Below are 17,771 nucleotides of genomic sequence, written 5' to 3'. Positions count from 1 at the left end.
CAATTGCCTTACCTCTTATTTATTTGTGTCTATTTTTCTTGTTTTTTTATTCTTGCTTTCATTACACTTTATCAACACAATCGTCGTTTCATCCTCACTTAGTTAAATGGCAATCTTAGTGTTTTTGTTCTCTACTCCTTGTGGATACGATATCCACTCACCTGGAATTTATTATTAATTCGACAAACCCGTGCACTTGCGGGTCACACGCAAGGGGCATTGTCAAATTTTTGGCGTCGTTGCTGAGGAGTAGGCGTTTAGAGATACTTTGCACTTTGCTATCTTAGATATTTATTCATTCATTCTATTTCACATCTTCATATTCTATCATCGTTCTGATTTGTTTTCTTTCTTTTTTTTTTTTGGTGTAGCTCAATGTTATGACCGGAGGGAACCCTTCGATATTGTTTGAAGGTGATCCTGAACTTGAACGTACACTCAGAAGAAAGGGTAAAGAACCTGTACAAGAACCGTCGAATTTAGATGAAGTGGAAGTTGAAGGGTCTGACAACAAGGCGGAACAGAATGAACAACAGAGAGCACTCTCTGATTACGCCAGACCGTCAGTATTGGGGATAAAATCTAGCATTGTGTGGCCCCTAATCACAGCTCAGAATTTTGAGCTAAAGCCAGCATTTATCCACTTGTTACAGCAGTCCGCACAGTTTAATAGTTTGGCCGATGAGGATCCAAACAGTTACATAGAGAATTTCTTCGAAGTGTGCGATATCCTCAAGATTAATGATGTTACGGATGATGCCATCAGGTTTAGAGCCTTCCCATTTTCCTTGAAGGGGAGAGCGAAGCAATGGCTACACTCATTACCTGGAGTATCAATAACTACATGGGAGGAGTTCGTAGAAGCAATGGCTACACTCATTACCTGGATAATGACATCTCGTCCTTTGTGCAAATGGAATTGGAGTCTTTTTTGAGAAATGGGAAAGGTTTAAGGAACTCTTGCAAAAATGTCCTCAACATGGGTTTCCAGAGGCCGGCATCCTTAAGATCGATGCGGTTACATTCTTGGCGGCCCAAGTGGAGGCATTGAGTAAAAAGTTAGACACTCTAACTTCTCCTAGATTGGCGGCCGTAATGAGTTCTGATGGATGTGGAGGGGGACATGCCCCATACAATTGCCCGATAGCCGTTGGTGGTACACCTTCCATTGAGAAAGTTGACTATGTGGGTAATGCAATGAGAAACCACGACAATCCTTATAGCAATACCTACAATTCCGGTTGGAGGAACCACCCTAATTTCTCATGGAACAACCAAGGGAAACAAAAGGCCACCGCACCACTGGGTTTTCAAGAACAACATGCCCCAAACATGGAGAATAGATTTTCAGGCTTGGAGACCTGGATGTCCGATCTAGAGAAAGCATTGATCCGATTTGTGCAATCATTGGATACACGGTTTCAATCGATCAAGGCTACACTTCACTACCACACCGCTTCATTGCATAATTTAGAAAATCAAGGGGGGCAAATCACAAAGTCTCTATAGGGGAGACCACAAGGAAGCTTGCCAAGTAACACCAAGACTAATCCACGAGAATATGTGAAGGCGATCACTTTGATAAGTGGTCATGAGGTTGAGGGTAGGCTTCCAAGTGAGAAGACCAATGTCGAAGTACCCGAGGTCGTGGAGGTTGAGGAAAGTGTGAACAAGTGGAAGGAGGTGGCATCTCCACCTTACAAGCCAAGAATTCCTTACCCGTTAAGATTGAAGAACGACCAAAATGATGAGCAATACAAGATGTTCTTGGGTCTATTCAAGCAATTGCACATCAACATTCCTTTTGTGGAGGCGTTGTCTCAGATGCCTCGATATGCTAAGTTTTTGAAAGATCTTTTGACCAACAAGAGGAAATTGGAGGAGAGTCCATCCGTGATTTTAGATGCATCTTGCTCGGCGGTCTTGCAAAAGAATATGTCAAATAAGAAGAAAGACCCAGGAAGCTCCATTATCCCGTGCAACATTGGCAACATGGGTGAAGAGATGGCATTGGCGGACTCAGGAGCCAGTATAACCGTCATGCCATATTCTTTTTTTTTAGAAGCTAGGCTTGGAAGAGTCTAGGCCCACTCAGATGACATTACAATTGGCGGACTGAATGGTGAGAAATCCGAGGGGCATTATTCAAGACGTGCTTGTCAAGGTAGACAAGTACATATTTCCTATAGACTTTGTAGTGTTGGATATCGATGAGGATGCGGATGTTCCTTTGATACATTGGAGACCATTCTTGCACACTTCCAAGGCACTGACTGACATGGACGATGGGGAGTTGACACTGAGGATGGGTAACGACAAGTTGACCTACCGCCTCACCGAAGCCATGGGACATTCTCTTGACTTTGATGATACACTTTATTTTCTTGACATGACCGATGAACTAATTAATGAATATGTGCAGGAAATATTGAATCCGGACCCATACGAGGGGTTGCTAGACTAAGAGGTGGAGAACAAAGAAGTAATGATGCTTGGTCTAGAAGAAGAAGTACCATCTACGCCGGGGATTGTGAAGAAGGTGCTCCGAAAGATGAAGAGGGTAAGGAGACACAACAAGAAACGCCCCAAGGCTGTTGGGGATGCACAAGAACAGAACAAGGTTGACGAACCCTTGTTAAGTGGTATCAAGCTCGACAACACTCCCTTTACATCCAAAAGATTATGTTCATCTAACTTCGAAGTCATGGGTAAGAGGGAAACCTTCATCTATGAACCCCCGTGAGGTAAGACAAGGTACGTCAAGCTAAGTGACATTAAACAAGCACTTCTTAGGAAACAACCCAAGTCTTTACTGTTTTCCTAGTTTTTAGTTTAGTGATTGCATGAATAAGGCTTTAAGTGTTGGTGTCTTGATTCTTAGATGCTTTTGCTGTGATTTTTTTTTTCTTGGACATTATGGTGTTATCATGTGCCTAATCGTGTGTGGCGAAGAATCTTGGTCGTTTGAGCGTGTTTTTCTTGTTTTCTCTGGTTAAAATTGCATTGTTAGGCAGGTTCTGAATTTTTATTTGTGTTCAGAAATTTTCTGCAGAGCCTCCAAAGTTTTCTAAGTGTCCAGAGAAAACACACGCCCGTGTGGAATTTCCACACGGGCGTGCGTTCTCGTTCATAGCTCATCCAGAGATGGCACAGGAGCGTGGACTCACCCTGTGTATGACCTTGAGAATTTCACACACTCGTTGGTAATTTCCGCACATGCGTGTGTCATCCTGTAGAGACTAAGCATTTTTCCTGAGAAGACACTGGGGCGTGGTCTCGCCTTGTTGATGATCCTGTGATAAACACACGGGCATGGGTAATTTCCGCATGCTCATGTGGATCTCTGCAGATGAGCTTCTCTCCATCCCGAGAATACACAGGGGCATGCATCTGCCCCTGTGAAGTTCCACGCCCATGTGGAAATTTCGCACGGGCGTGGGAAACATTTACGGAATTCTTTCGGTGGGATAGAGGAGCCACAGGGGCATGGAGATGCCCTTCTAGGTCGGGCATAAGGGTGTGAGGAATTTCCGCACGCCCGTGTGTTGTATACAGAATCATAGAGTGTTTTCCCGAGAGCGAACAGGGGCGTGCGTCTGCCCCTGTGGGTCTCTCCTGTGGAGTCACACGGGCGTGGGCAATTTTCACACTCCCGTGTGAATGTACAGAAATGCAAAAGCCGCGGGATTTCTTTAAAAGCTTCAGTTCCTCTTTTATTCGCCATAAATTGATTTTAATCGATTAAAATGATGAATGTTGCTTCGTTACTATGTTTATGAGGTTTATGCATGCTTAGAACAAAATTATAAATGACACAAAGGTGTATGTTTGGTTTTGTGGGGCGTGGTCGTGCGGTTTTCACACGACGTGGATCCCCACATGCGTGTGGAAATCCCACACGACCATGTGGAATTCTGCAGAATTAATTTTTGAATGCTTTTAATCCATTTTATATTTTAAATTTGCAGATATGGCCCCTAGATCGAAGAAGCATGATAGCAAGCGCCCCCGAGAGTCATCGCCTGAAGCCGAACGTATGGATTTCGCGATTCCTGAGCACCAGTCTCGGTTTGAGAGGTTGTCGAAGTTATGATTTGGACAGTCACGTTTTCTCAACGTAGACACTTTGAGAGAGATCCTGACGGCAGGTGATATGGTGGAGGAGATAGAGGATATGCTTGCGGTTGGCAGTTGGGGTTGTTTATTATCGATCAGAGAGACTGTCATCCGCACATTGACACTCGAGGTTTTAGCATCATTCGAGTTCGATCACTAGTATTCTAGTTTTGACAGTATAGGAGCTATACAGTTTTGAGCCTTCAGACTGTACCATAGCTTGAGTGTGACTCAGTTTTCGATCTGGATGGGGCTATATGATGCGGCATACACAGAGACTGTGGAGTATGAGTAGTTGTCCACAGATTATCCTAGGAGTTTGACGCCGCACCATGCACAAAGTGCGTTGTGTGGACATGGGCAGCATGAGCCCGAGGTTTCAAAGGCCACCTGCCTCTCCCGGCCAAGTTACAGATACCTTCACGCCGTTCTGAGCAGGTCAGTGAATGGTCGTGGTGATAGCATTGATGTGCTCAGCTGACAAGAGCTTCTATACCTATACTCTCTGGTACAAAGCACACCGCTACACTTAGGACACATCTTGGAGAGTATATACGACATCATGGGCAGTATGCCAAGATCGATGCCCTCTTCTCTGGTCCTTATATCACGAGGTTAGTTGCTGGTATCGGCTTACTTGATGCGATCAGAGGGGGCATTGAGACTATAAGATTGATGGGGATGGTTCGCAGGTGTCAGTAGGGAGTGTATGCGTTGATTACACCTACACCAAAGATAGTAGGGGGCATAAATGACACAATGGAGGTTCCTCAGGCCGCTCCCGGGCCGTAGTCAGAGCACACAGAGACCGAGGAGACACCTGCACCACAGGATCCGCCCCCAGTGCCCATCTTTTCTCCATCTCAAGCCTATGATCATTTTGAGAGGCTCGAGAGTGCTGTAGGTGTACTCCGAATTGAGATTGCTGAGGTCCAAGTGACACAAGCCGTGCAGTACACTGAGTTCATGGCGCGGTTCAACATTTTACAGCAGTTGGTAGAGCGAGATGCGAGATCACCATTTGTGCTGCGACCCCAGACCCCTTCGGCTCCTCCAGCACCATCATCACCAGTTCATGTACCGATCGATCCATCTAGTCCACAACCGCCAACAGCGGTAGCTGAGATGACACAGGATGACACTGACGCTTGATATGTCTTTGCTTTCCTTTGACTTAATATTTTTCTTTATTTTTGCATTTTATTTTGTACTTGTACACTCATAAAGGATCCTCCTTCTGAGTTTATCTTTTATTTTTGTTTGAGTTGTATTTCATTGCTTTATCTTTTATATACTTGAGTTGTTTTTGTTTTTATTGAGCTTCACTGAACCCCCTTGTGTATGTCTGCAGATGGTCTTGCCAGTATGGGAATTAAGAACTAGTCATGGACATGGCCAATGTGGGCCGTGTGTGCTTCACAACCCATTGGAACTTTACTCCCAAGAATTTAGATCCATCAAACGCAACACTAATAGTCAGGGTAGTATTGTTTCGATTGCCCACTCCCACATATTTTTCTTGATTGCTATACTTTCTATGGTGCTTGCATATGTACATTGAGTGCAATGTACATCTTAAGTGTTGGGGGGAGTTCACGTTGCACATGTCTTTTACATAAATTTTGGTTGACGTGCATGCTCACGTAGCCAATGGCGGTTCACCTTAGTTGCAATTCTTGTATTCTTGAGTTTAGGAGAAGTTTTAACATTAAATGTTCTCATGTTCTAGTTTTTACTTGAATTTCTAGGAATTTTTGCCCGATTAATATTTGTGCACCATTCACTCATGAAACTCTTTTTGAAACTCATGTCCGATGTTTTTAAGGGACTAATTAGTTTTGTTTCTTGTTCTATTTTGTAAAAGAAATGGAAAAGAGAAAAAGAAAATTTGTGTTTTGCTATGCATTGGGGTGGAAAGAGCTACCACCTATAATGTATGAAGCTACTCTCATAAGTCGGATACTAGTTATGCCCTAATTAGAGAAAGAGCTATCTAATGGGATGTGTGAAAGCTACTACCCGGGTAGAAAGAGCTACCACCTCAAAAGTGTGGCCACCTTAGCGGCCGCTTCGGAAAGGGCTACCTTAGAGGATTTGTGAAGCTGCTACTATTCTTTTTACTTTGTTATACTTGTAAATAAATAAGTCCCTTATACTTAGAACTTTGAGGAGTATACTTTGGGTTGACTTGAGTGAGTTCACAGACACACGATTTCGGTTTGTTGTCCTTTTTTATTCAAATTTTTTGCTAGAGCATTGATTTTTCGTTATGATGAGCATTACTTTTATCAGGTTTAATTGCTAATACATGTGTATTTGTGTTCTTTTGCGCATATAGGGTTGTGAAGCTATGTATTAAGAAAATAAGCCAAAAGTAGATCGTGAACACACTATTTGGTGGAATCTTGGAAGGAACAAATGTGAAGACACAAGTGGGGCTCTAAGATAGGTGAATGTGTGTCAACCTCCATGCATTCAAGCCATTACAATGAGTTGGAGGGGCACAAAGGCAGTCACATTTATATATCCCAACTTGTGCAAAGATATCGAGATCTTCACCAACGAGACTTTTATATAAGAAGCGACGTAATTTACGGCATAAACGTGTGCATGTTTATGTTACCCTGATGAAAAGTGTGGTTTCGGGAGTGTTCTTTGCGGTACTGTATCAAGTAATGTAGCAATCACTATAGCAGTTACTGTTCACAGCATGTCAAAAATCAGTTTTCTAGAGAATCCACACGGGCGTGTGGAAATTCCGCACGCCCGTGTGGAAATTCCAAAGACCCGTCTGAAGAATCCACAGGGGCATGTGGATGCCCGATTCCATCCCTACGCAGATTTACCCGGATTTTACCATCTTTTTTCCCATCTTTTCCCCAACTTTGGAGAGACTTGCGGCTAGTGTTTAGAGGGGTTTTGGCACGTCTTTTGGAGTGGTTCTATGGCTTCAACACTGCACTTCCCTTGGAAGAAGGTTATTGGGGGAGCTTTCATTGGCAGCGATGCGGCGCGGTGTGACCTAGGCCGGACAATGGAACCTTCGAAGAGATGGAGGATACTCCACAAGACCATCAACACGACTACTGAGAGGGGTTTTTTTATGGATTACTTGTATTTACATTCAATGTCATTGTTGATTGTAACTAGCTCCATGGAGAGCTAAACCCCTAGTGGGTAGTTGGATTTGTGAACCCTAGGATGTATTTGTTTCATTAATCTTATATTATGTTTTCCTTAATTGATGTTTTTAATTGAGTTCAAATCTTACATGCTTGTTGAATGATTTCTCCCCTATAGTGACACTAGGGTTGAGAGTCTCCATTGGTAATTTTTGTGAGTGAGTGACACACCATGAGGATTAGACAATGCAAGATTATAGAGGGTCGAGAGGGTGAGTCGAGAGGTAGAGGAGCGTCCCATTTCCCCTCCGATGTGATTTATCCTACCTCCACATTCCAGGAGTTTTTTGCGGTTATAGTGGAGCGAATGGGCTAAGGAATGACCTCCGTTGGGGCTTAGTTGCATAGGCAATAGAGTGAAGCGTTGAAGTGACTTTAGCACCTTGGGCTTAATTGTAACTAGGGGTTTTTCGCCTGGACCAAAGGGTTAGATATATACATTGGAATAGGGTTTATCACTTGGAATCCCTAGAGCCTCTTGCAAATCTGCGTAGTGTGAGGTGTTGAGACTGATTGATTTCTCCCCCGGGACATAGTATAGAGTTAGTCACGGTTGACCTTGTATGTGGGACCGTGTGTTAAAGGATTTCCACAACTCATTGAGCATCAATTAGGAGACATAATAGTTGGTTTTGCACATGAGGCGATTGTCCTACGTGGAACAATATACGAGTATCCCATTTTTATCGATTGTCTTACCTCTCATTTGTTTGTGTCTCTTTTTCTTGTTTCTTTTATTCTTGCTTTCATTACACTTTATCAACACAATCGTTGTTTCATCCTCGCTTAGTTAAATAGCAATCTTAGTATTTTTATTCCCTTCTCCCTGTTGATACGATACACACTCACCTGGAATTTATTATTACTTCGACAAACCCGTGCACTTGCGGGTCACACACAGAAGGCGTTGTTATTGGCAATCACCCAATTGTGTAATACTGAGAAAAGTATTCTCCATAACCCTAAATGCACAAACAAACACATATACACAAGAATAAGCGATAAAATCTGAGAAAAGTAATACTCAATGTAAGAAGAGAATACTTCATATTACTTTTACACAAGCAGTTATCAGTGAGCAGAAAGTTAGATACTCTAACTTCTTCTAGAGTGGCAGGAGTGATGAGTTGTAGTGGGTGCGGGGGTGGACATTCTTCATCTGATTGCTTGATTTCTATTGGTGGTGCAACTTCAGTGGAACAGGTGGATTTTGTAGGAAATGCTATGAGAGGGCAAGGAAATCCTTACAGTAATACCTACAATCTGGGTTGGAGAAATCTCCCAAATTTTCCTTGGAGCAATCAGGGGTAACAAAAAACTTCTGCACCACCAGGCTTCCAACAAAAAGCCCCAAATATGGAGAATAGAGTTTCACGGTTGGAAAACCGGATGACAGAGTTGGTGAAGGCTTTAACGAAGTTTATCCAATCTTCGGACACGCGATTTCAGTCAGTAAAGGCCAAACTTCACAACTACACTGCATCTTTGCATAACTTGGAGAACCAAGTGGGTCAGATTGCGAAGTCACTTTTGAAAGACCTGAAAGGAGTTTACCTCGCAACACAGAGACAAACCCAATAGAACTGTTGAAGGTAATCACTTTGAGGAGTGGCCGCGAACTTGAGAGTAAACTTCCTACTGAAAAGGTTGTAACCAAGTCACACAAAGAAATGGAGGTTGAGGAAAGAGCTAGGGTGAAGGAGGTGGCATCCCCACCTAACAAAACAAGAATTCTTTATCCTTTAAGGCTGAAAAATAACCAAAGTGATGAGCAGTACAAGAAATTTCTGTGTTTATTCAAGCAATTGGACATCAATATCCCATTTGTGGAGGCATTGTCTTAAATGCCTCGCTATGCAAATTTCCTTGAAGACATCTTGACCAACAAGAGGAAGATGGAGGAGAGTGTACTGTGGTTCTAGATGTTTTATGCTCAGAGATGTTGCAAAAGAATTTGCCAAACAAGATGAAAGACCCCAATAGCTTCATCATTCTATGCAACATTGGCAATTTGGGTAAAGAGAAGGCATTGGCAGATTTAGTGGCTAGTATCAATGTCATACCTTATACTTTCTTTCAAAAGCTAGGTTTGGAAGAACCAAAACCCACTTGGATGACACTTCAATTGCGTGATCGATCAGTTAGACGTTCGAGGGGCATCATTGAGGATGTACTTGTGAAGGTTGACAAGTATATCAGTTAGATGTGGATGAGGATATCGAGGTCCCATTGATACTTGGGAGGCCACTCTTACATACTTCCGAAGCTCTTATTGACATGGATGGCGGGGAAATGACTCTGAGGATTGGAGATGAAAAGTTGATCTATTGCCTTGCCAAAGCCATGATGATACTTTGTATTTTTTTTTTTTGAGACCACTGATGATTTGATTGATGATTATGTGTAGGGAATGCTGTGTCCGAACCTATTGGATGGATGGTTAGATCAAGAAGTGGAGAATGAAGAAATTTCATCACTTGATTTAGTGGACAAAGTGCAACCAACATCGGAATTAATGAGAAGGATGATCCAAAAGCTAAAGAGGACAAGGAGATGCCACAAAGAGTTCCCCAATGCTATTAGGAATGAGCATCCACAATTCAATGGTGATAATCCCTAATGTGGTAACAAATTTGATCACGCTCCCTCTAACTTACAAAATTTTTGCTCATCATGCTTCCAAGTTGTAGGCGAGAGGGCAACCTTCCTTCATGAACCCCCGTGAGGTAAGACAGGTACATGAAGTTCAGTGAAGTTAAACAAACACTTCTTGGGAGGCAACCTAAGTTTTTATTGCCTTTCTCGGTCTTAGTTTAGTTTTTTGTACAAATAACTGCTTTAGTGTTGGTATTTTGATATTATCTGCTATTACTGTGTTTTTCACATGGATCATTGGTGTTTTCGTCATGCTTTAATGTGATTGGCAAAGTTTTAGGTCATTTGAGTGTGCTTGCTTAGGTCTCTAGCTAGTTTTTCCTTGAATTTACAGTTTCTAAAACTCATGTTAGCGTTGCAGTCTTTTTCTGGAGAAACTGCACATTTTTAACCAATCCAGAGAAAGCACAAGCCCGTGTGCAATTTTGACAATGCCCCTTGCGTGTGACCCACAAGTGCACGGGTTCGTCGAAATAATAAATCCCAGTTGAGTGGGTATCGTATCCACAGGGAATAGTGAATAAAAACACAACGATTGCTATTTAACTAGGATGTGTATGAATCAATGATGGTTTGAATAAGATTGATATGAAAAGACTAAAAGAAATAAGAGAGGCACAATAAAATAAAAGAAAAGGCAATCAATAAAAGTGGGGTCCTCGGACAATGCTCCCGCTAGGACTAATGTTTCAAGTGCAAGACCAACTATTATGTCTTCTAATTAACGCTTAATGAGTCATGGAAATCCTTAAACACACGGTCCCAGACCTAAGGTCAACCTTGACTAACTCTACACTATGTCCCATTAGAGAAATTGATCAATCTCAACACCTCACACTGTGTAGAGTTGCAAGAGACTCTAGAGATTCCAAGTGATAAACCCTATTCCAATGTATAGATCTAACCCTTTGGTTCAAGCGAAAGACCCCTAGTCACAACTAGACATGGGCACGGGCCGGTTAACCGGGCCTGGCGGGCCCAACCCGGCGGGTCCGGGTCGGTCTTGGCCGACCCGTAACCGGCCCGGCCAACAGTGCCAACCCGCCGGTCCGGGCCGGCCCGGCCAACCCGTCGGGTCACGAGTTACCGGAGGGTGACCCGGACCCGGCCCGGGTACAGTGCCAAACCGACGGGCCAGGCCAAAACCCACCGGTTCACGGGCCGGCCCGCCAGGTTTTTTTTTTATAAAATTGTAATATTTTAAATAAATTTATAAATTTATCAATATAATTTTAAATATAAAACAAAATATCCAAAATAAATAATAACAAACAAGGTTGGTATGTGACTGATTTTATAGGCAGTTGTTATGCAATTTGTTTGAAATTAGTCGATGTGGGACTAAATTACAATGGTAAAAGACTTGTTTATTGATTCTAGCTTTTAGTATAGCATTTTTGTCAAAACAAAATTTATTGGTAGATTGGTTAGAATAGTATATGATTGGTTTTAATGGTTGATGAAGTCTTGAGTTCAAATCCTGGTGACCACAATTCACTACAAATAAATTGCCATATAGTGACGGTGTAAAGGTCCCAAAACCTTATACCGACAGTAAAAATAGCTATTCCAACACTTATTTTACCGTCGGTAAAAGCCTTGTAGGTATAGACCTATACCAACGGATATAGCGTTTGTTGGAATAGATTTATTAGTTTTACCAATGGAATATGATTGTAAATATTGGTTATACTGTTGTTATAGCACCGTCAAATTACTTATCCTATACCAACAATAAAAACACTTATTCCAACAATTTTTTTACAATTAGTAAACGTCTTGTGCACATACATCTATACCAACGGTTATAGCTTCTATTGGAAAAGGTTCATAGGATTTACCAATGGAATATAACTGTAACTATTAATCTCACCGTTGGTAAAGCATCTCATATTTATTTACCTTATACCAATGATAAAATGTATATTCCAACATTTTTACCGTCAATAAAAATCTCATAAGCATAGACCTATACCAACGGTTACAATATTTGTTAGAATAAATCCATTTGATTTATCAATGACTACAACATCCGTTGCTATAGACGTATATTCAAAAAGACATGTTTAGCTTTAACAACGACTATACCGTCGGTAAAAATTTTTATATTAATAATTAATCTATCAATTAAACTATTATTGTTACCCCTGAAAATATATTATGAATAGTTTAATAACTCATACATAATTAAATTAATTTACAATAAATTAAAACAATCAATGCCATTAAAAAAACACAAAAACATTCCACTAAAAATAAAAAAGAAAAACTATTACATCACCACAAACATATATTTATAAGGTATATGTCCAAAAATAAACCACCATTCAATCTTGACAACCAAGAGTTCTTCCCTCAATTTCAAATCTAACACAAAAATAAACTACTTTCATTTAATGTCTAACAACCCAATAAAGCAACAAGAATTTTCCCAAGTAGAACCGATGTCATCTTCTAAACGGCATCACCTACAAGAACCATTTTAAAAAAAATTCAATTAATAATATGTATGTAACAATAAAACACTAATATAAAAACTTAAAATAATAAGCTGAATAATATAAAAAAACTATAAGTAAAATAATATACAACATGTCATGCCTTCTTTTCATTTGGAGACAATAAGAGCTTACTTGATGCATTTGGATTTGCTTGATGACTTGATTCATGAGAATGATTATTCCCACGCGGCGTTTGAGGCGGTTATAACTTGAGAATTTTTGGGCTTAATAATCAATTCAATTATATAAGATAGAGAAGTAAAAAAGATCTCTCGAGCATTCTAGGTGCTGGTGTCATGTATATTTCAAACCAATGAAGGAAATCCTTCCAGTGTCAACCTCAACAGGACAAGTAAACATGGCTTCCAATAGATGAAAGAACTGTAGTGCTTAGTGCTTATAAAATTCTCTAATTTTGGTCAATCGGGGACAGCTTCTCAAGGCCCATCACGGGCAAGATATTCATAAGAAATTAACAATGCATTATCAAGTAATATATATAGAGTAATAAAAATGTAGAAAGTCAAATAAAACCTGATGTCGAGAAATGGTAGCTAATAATGCTTCTCGTTCCTTGTTTGCAGGAAGGCTTCTACAAAATTGAAGCATCTTTTGACCCTCTGGAGATTCCTACAAAAAGAAACTAATCCTCAAAAGGTGTACTGATTTTTATTTTAAGCAATAAATTACTTTTCAAGAATAAGTAAACCATCAACACTTCAAACTACTACTTACCAACACTACAATAAATTAACATGAAAAGAATAGTAAAGACAGGATACTTACCTTCACGAAACCCGATGTACACACTCATCGCAACTAAATTATAAAGCTTACCATGCAACATAAGTTTTACCACAGGGTTTCACATATAAAAATCCTTAATTTACACAAAAACAACATTTTTCAAGAATTTCTACGACAATGAGACATGTATTATTGCATCATATGCATTCACTAAAAAACTCAATCAAAAGTGTAGAAAAGGTGGGCTAGCCAAGAATGCGACCCAGATGTGGGGAAAAAACATACCACTGAATTTCGTCCATTAAGCAGCCATAGAATAACCAATTAAATATTTATCAACTTCAGCATATTTTAAAACTAAAAAGAAGTATCTTAAAAAATGGAAACAATATACACTACAAGAGGAATATCAAAGGTGTATAGGAGATTGGTGGTACAATCCACAAGAAGCTAATGAAACTGAACCCGCCAATTCTGCTCGTTGGTTTTCGCAGATGTAAGCTTCTCACGCTGAGGATTTTCTCCATAACAGGTCTTGTGGAAGATTGAGGTTCTTGTTGCTCAAAGCAGACCCTCATCGACTGCAAAACGCTGTCGGTCTGCTAGATCTTGAAAATGGTGCAGTTGGAAGGCTTTCACGATTCACACGTTTTCGTGAAAGGTAATCTCCAAGGAAAGCATCCACTTCTCTTTGCAAACCAATAGGAATAGAGACCTATAAGAATACCAAACTAGATAACATCAATTGAATCAACAAAAGAAAGAAATATATGAAAGATAAATTCCCCGACTCATGTGTCTTCTACATGAAATAAGAAATGTGTGTTCTTCAAAACACAGTTCATCTTTTTTACTTCTTAAAAATTAGCTTGGAAAGAAAAGCAATTCTTCGAATAGAACTCCTGCCGAAATTTAAAAAAGAGTATGAATCACCAAAATGGTTGTGCAACTTGGAAAAATACCAAACAGTGGCAAGTGATGAAAGTAGTTAGTGGGAAATACCTCCCTCTGAGGTCTCTTATCATCCAGATCAGATCTGTAGTTTGGCAGTGGCACCTTACTAAAGACGACTACTTTTGCATATTGGCGGCTGCCAACAAAACCAATCTCATTTCAAAAGCATTTAAAAATGGTACAGAATCCATATTGAAATTTGCAAAGACAAGCATAGCTGTGTAAGCCCATTCTCTCAGCTAATGCTGCAAGTTGCTCATAATCACGTATGTCCTTCTTCTCCCTTGATACCACCTCCTGTTCATGCTGATTACGAAGGAGCATACTTAATTTCCACTTCCACTCATCAACATTATCAAGTGTTGATGCACCCTGAAAAAAATGTTACCATGGAAAGAGTCAAAAGGAAGTAGTCAAATGCATCTGCGAGAACCATTCCATAATATCTAAAAACAACATAATTCTCAAGCAACACCTTAAAGCTGTAAATCAATAATCAACATGAAAACTTCAAAGAAAGATTATAACCTATGAAAATTACATATTTCTAGTATATATAAATCTTATTAGAATGTCATTTTGAGTTTCTATATGCATATTGTATTATATTAGCGAGATACTGAGAGTGTGCGAATAAATTGGATTAATAGCTTATTAATCCAATTTATTCGCACACTCTCAGTATCTTGCTAATATAATAATTAATCCATACCACACGCTTGCCTAGAGACATACAAACCACATGCACAGTACTACATCGTTATTCATATCTAATGTCTATTTAACGGTGATTTATTGCTAAAATGTTCATTACAAATTGCAACAGTAACCATTAACTGTCTCTCAACAAAAAAATTAGCAACAAGCTTTATTGGAAAAATTGCCATTCATCATGGTAATAGGCACAATAATTGGAAAGATAGCACTATAAAAGAGCATGCAACTCGTAGGGATTAAATATATATATATATATATATATATATATATATATATATATATATATATATATATATATATATATATATTATTAGCCAACACCTAGACTCAGGCAAGTATAGGAAGGGAAAGTGCTCATTCATCATGGTAATCACTACAAAAAGCATACATCTTCGGAGGACAAATCAAAACACCAATGGAAATTGTTAGTCAAGAGAGAGTAAAGCAAACATTAGCATGTTACATCATGATTCACAAACAATCTCTTGAAAGAACAAAACTGGAAAGAAAAAAACAAAAAAATAAACAACACGTAGGCTCTTCAAACAACAAGCAACTTAGAAGAACTAATCAAGGCACCAATGGAAATTATTAGCCAACTGAGAGTAAATCAGACATTAACATCTTGCACCATGACTCACAAACAAGATCTTCAAAGAACAAAATAAAAAATAAAATAAAATAAAGAATAGAATGACAAAATCAGGATGGAAAGCCCTCACTCATCATAGTAAGCAATTCAAAAAACATACAATCAAGAAGAACCGATCAAAACTCCAATGGAAATCATTAGCCAACAGAAAGTAAACCAAATAATAACATCTTTCACCATGATTCACAGACAAAAACTTCAAAAAGAATAAACAACACAAAACAACAAAACCAGAATACTTATCACTCAAAGTCATTTGCATGTTCAATATAAAAATGTGTAGTAATTAGAGGAAAAGAGAGTAAACACCAAAACCATAACATATTGACAAAAAAAAAAGGTAGTAAAAATATTAAACACTATACTATCTAAAATCCTCCCCACCCCAATCCCCAATCCAACAAGTGGACTTTCATCCCTCTTAGGGCACGATCTTCACCTGAATTCAAGATATTTCTCAAGACAAAGCTCATATACATCTGAGAATATAAACAAGCCACATTGAAATCCTAGACGTCGGATTGGGGAATGGAAATCAACCATACATACATGCACAATGTGGATTGATCTATTGTTTTTCCAATTAATATTGAAGATAATCAGAGAAACAAAAGCAAAAATATCAACATTGAGTGAGATTTGAGATTACTGATGTTCGTTCATCATTGAAAATATTCACAAACAAACACTACGGTCAATTCCATGAACAAAAATGTCAAGAAGTATGACTAATTCCAAGAACCCTACAGTGCAAGGAGAGGAACCCTTACCACTGACATCCATCACATCAGGAGATGTCCTCATCATCGAAGTAATCCTCGAAGGAGTTGAAGAAGTCGGCAACAGGAGTCGGCGCTTGGTCCTCCACTTCAGAATCGGCGACGTCGCCGAGAATATCATCGCCAAGGAGATCATCGGCGTTCACCAGGACCACCCCCATTTCCAGTAACTCAGCTTCGAAGTTCTAACTTTTTTTTTTCTCTTCATTTCAACTCGATTTATATTTGAGAAAATGTACGATGACTCTGGTTACCCCCGGTGAGTTTAAGATAATAATTACCTTCGTTTTGTTTGGACTCTTAAGTGCTAACTCAATTTGGCTTGCATTACATAGCAGCAAGTAATAGTAAAACAGAGAATTGCACTGAGTTTCAACAGAATCAATATCATGGTGTTGTTTTTGAATAATGAGATTCATATGGGGAGAAATTTATGAAGATGAAGAGTTAAATAATGTAGCAAAAGAGGCATCACCGGGTTGCAATGGGCGCCGGCATGAACCTGATTCACAATGTGAGTTAATATGATTGTTTTCCTTGTTTTGCTTAACGTCAGTCATCCGATTCATCATCTTCTTGAAAAGAAGTATCGCATCTTCGTAGAACCCGTTCCAAACGAGGCCTCCAATCATAGCCGTCCAAGTGACAATGTTGCGATTCGGTGCCATGATGGAGAAGCGATCGTACGCTTTAGAGACGGCGCCAGCGCGGCAGTATCCAGCGATGAGGGCCGTCCAAGAGACCACATCGCGATGATGATCGGGCACCTGGTCGAAAAGGTGCCGCGCGTCGGCCATGCGCCAGCGCTCGGTGTACCCGGATATGAGCGCGTTCCATGAGGCTGAGTTCCTCTCAGGCATATCGTCGAACAGCTTACGTGCGTCTTCGAGTTTGCTGCTACGAACTAAGGCGGAGACCATGGCGTTGTAAGTGATGATGTTACGATCCGGCATAGAGTGGAAGAGCTCGAGGGCTTCGGTAATAAGGCCGGAGTGGGAGAGAGCGGAGAGGAAAGCGGTAAAGGAGATAACGTTGCGGTGCGACATCTGATGGAAGAGCTGGTGGGCGAAGGGGAGGAGAGAGGGGATGCGGGAATAGGCTGAGAGCATGGCATTCCATGAGATTGATGTTTTAAGGTTTAATTACTATATAGGTCCATGTAATTGTGTACTTGCTACTCTTTTAGTCCTTGCAATTATTTTAGATACAATTAAGTCCTCATATTTAGTCGAGTTGGGTCATTCTAGTCAGCGGTATAGATGGGCAAGTGTAAATTACAAGGACTTAATTGTACCTAAAAATATTGGCAATGGACTAGAACGACCCAACTCGACTGAATATGAGGACTTAATTGTACCTAAAAGTATTAGAAGGACTAAGAAGGCAGAAAGTATACAATTATAGGGACTTGTACGGCAATTAATAACTTTTGTTTTTGTTATATAATAAAATTTATGAAAAAATATTT

At 39.9% G+C, this 17,771-nt stretch overlaps 1 protein-coding gene, 1 long non-coding RNA gene and 1 other non-coding gene across 3 annotated transcripts; all 3 read right to left on the bottom strand.

Annotated features, from left to right (window-relative positions):
* Positions 1-880: 880 nt before the first annotated feature.
* Positions 881-986, bottom strand: LOC120250926. The gene has a single exon (XR_005533255.1). It is a non-coding gene; the product is annotated as a small nucleolar RNA R71 (small nucleolar RNA).
* Positions 987-13,875: 12,889 nt separating this feature from the next.
* LOC120250590 lies at positions 13,876-16,583 on the bottom strand. The gene is made up of 3 exons (XR_005533040.1): positions 16,295-16,583; positions 14,204-14,527; positions 13,876-13,916 (listed from the first exon to the last, which is right to left on the bottom strand). It is a non-coding gene; the product is annotated as an uncharacterized LOC120250590 (long non-coding RNA).
* Positions 16,584-16,734: 151 nt separating this feature from the next.
* On the bottom strand, positions 16,735-17,412 carry LOC120284093 (pentatricopeptide repeat-containing protein At1g32415, mitochondrial-like). The gene has a single exon (XM_039290900.1). The coding sequence runs from the start codon at positions 17,410-17,412 to the stop codon at positions 16,735-16,737; it is 678 nt and encodes a 225-aa protein (XP_039146834.1).
* Positions 17,413-17,771: the final 359 nt, after the last annotated feature.

The sequence above is a fragment of the Dioscorea cayenensis genome, chromosome 19 (genome assembly GCF_009730915.1).
Source record: "Dioscorea cayenensis subsp. rotundata cultivar TDr96_F1 chromosome 19, TDr96_F1_v2_PseudoChromosome.rev07_lg8_w22 25.fasta, whole genome shotgun sequence".
Classification (NCBI taxonomy): Eukaryota; Viridiplantae; Streptophyta; class Magnoliopsida; order Dioscoreales; family Dioscoreaceae; genus Dioscorea; species Dioscorea cayenensis.
This window is presented reverse-complemented; position numbering and strand designations above follow the sequence as displayed.

Bases quoted from the DNA above. Each gene is read 5' to 3' on its own strand.
- LOC120284093 (XM_039290900.1), bottom strand. From the start codon at position 17,412: ATGCTCTCAGCCTATTCCCGCATCCCCTCTCTCCTCCCCTTCGCCCAC.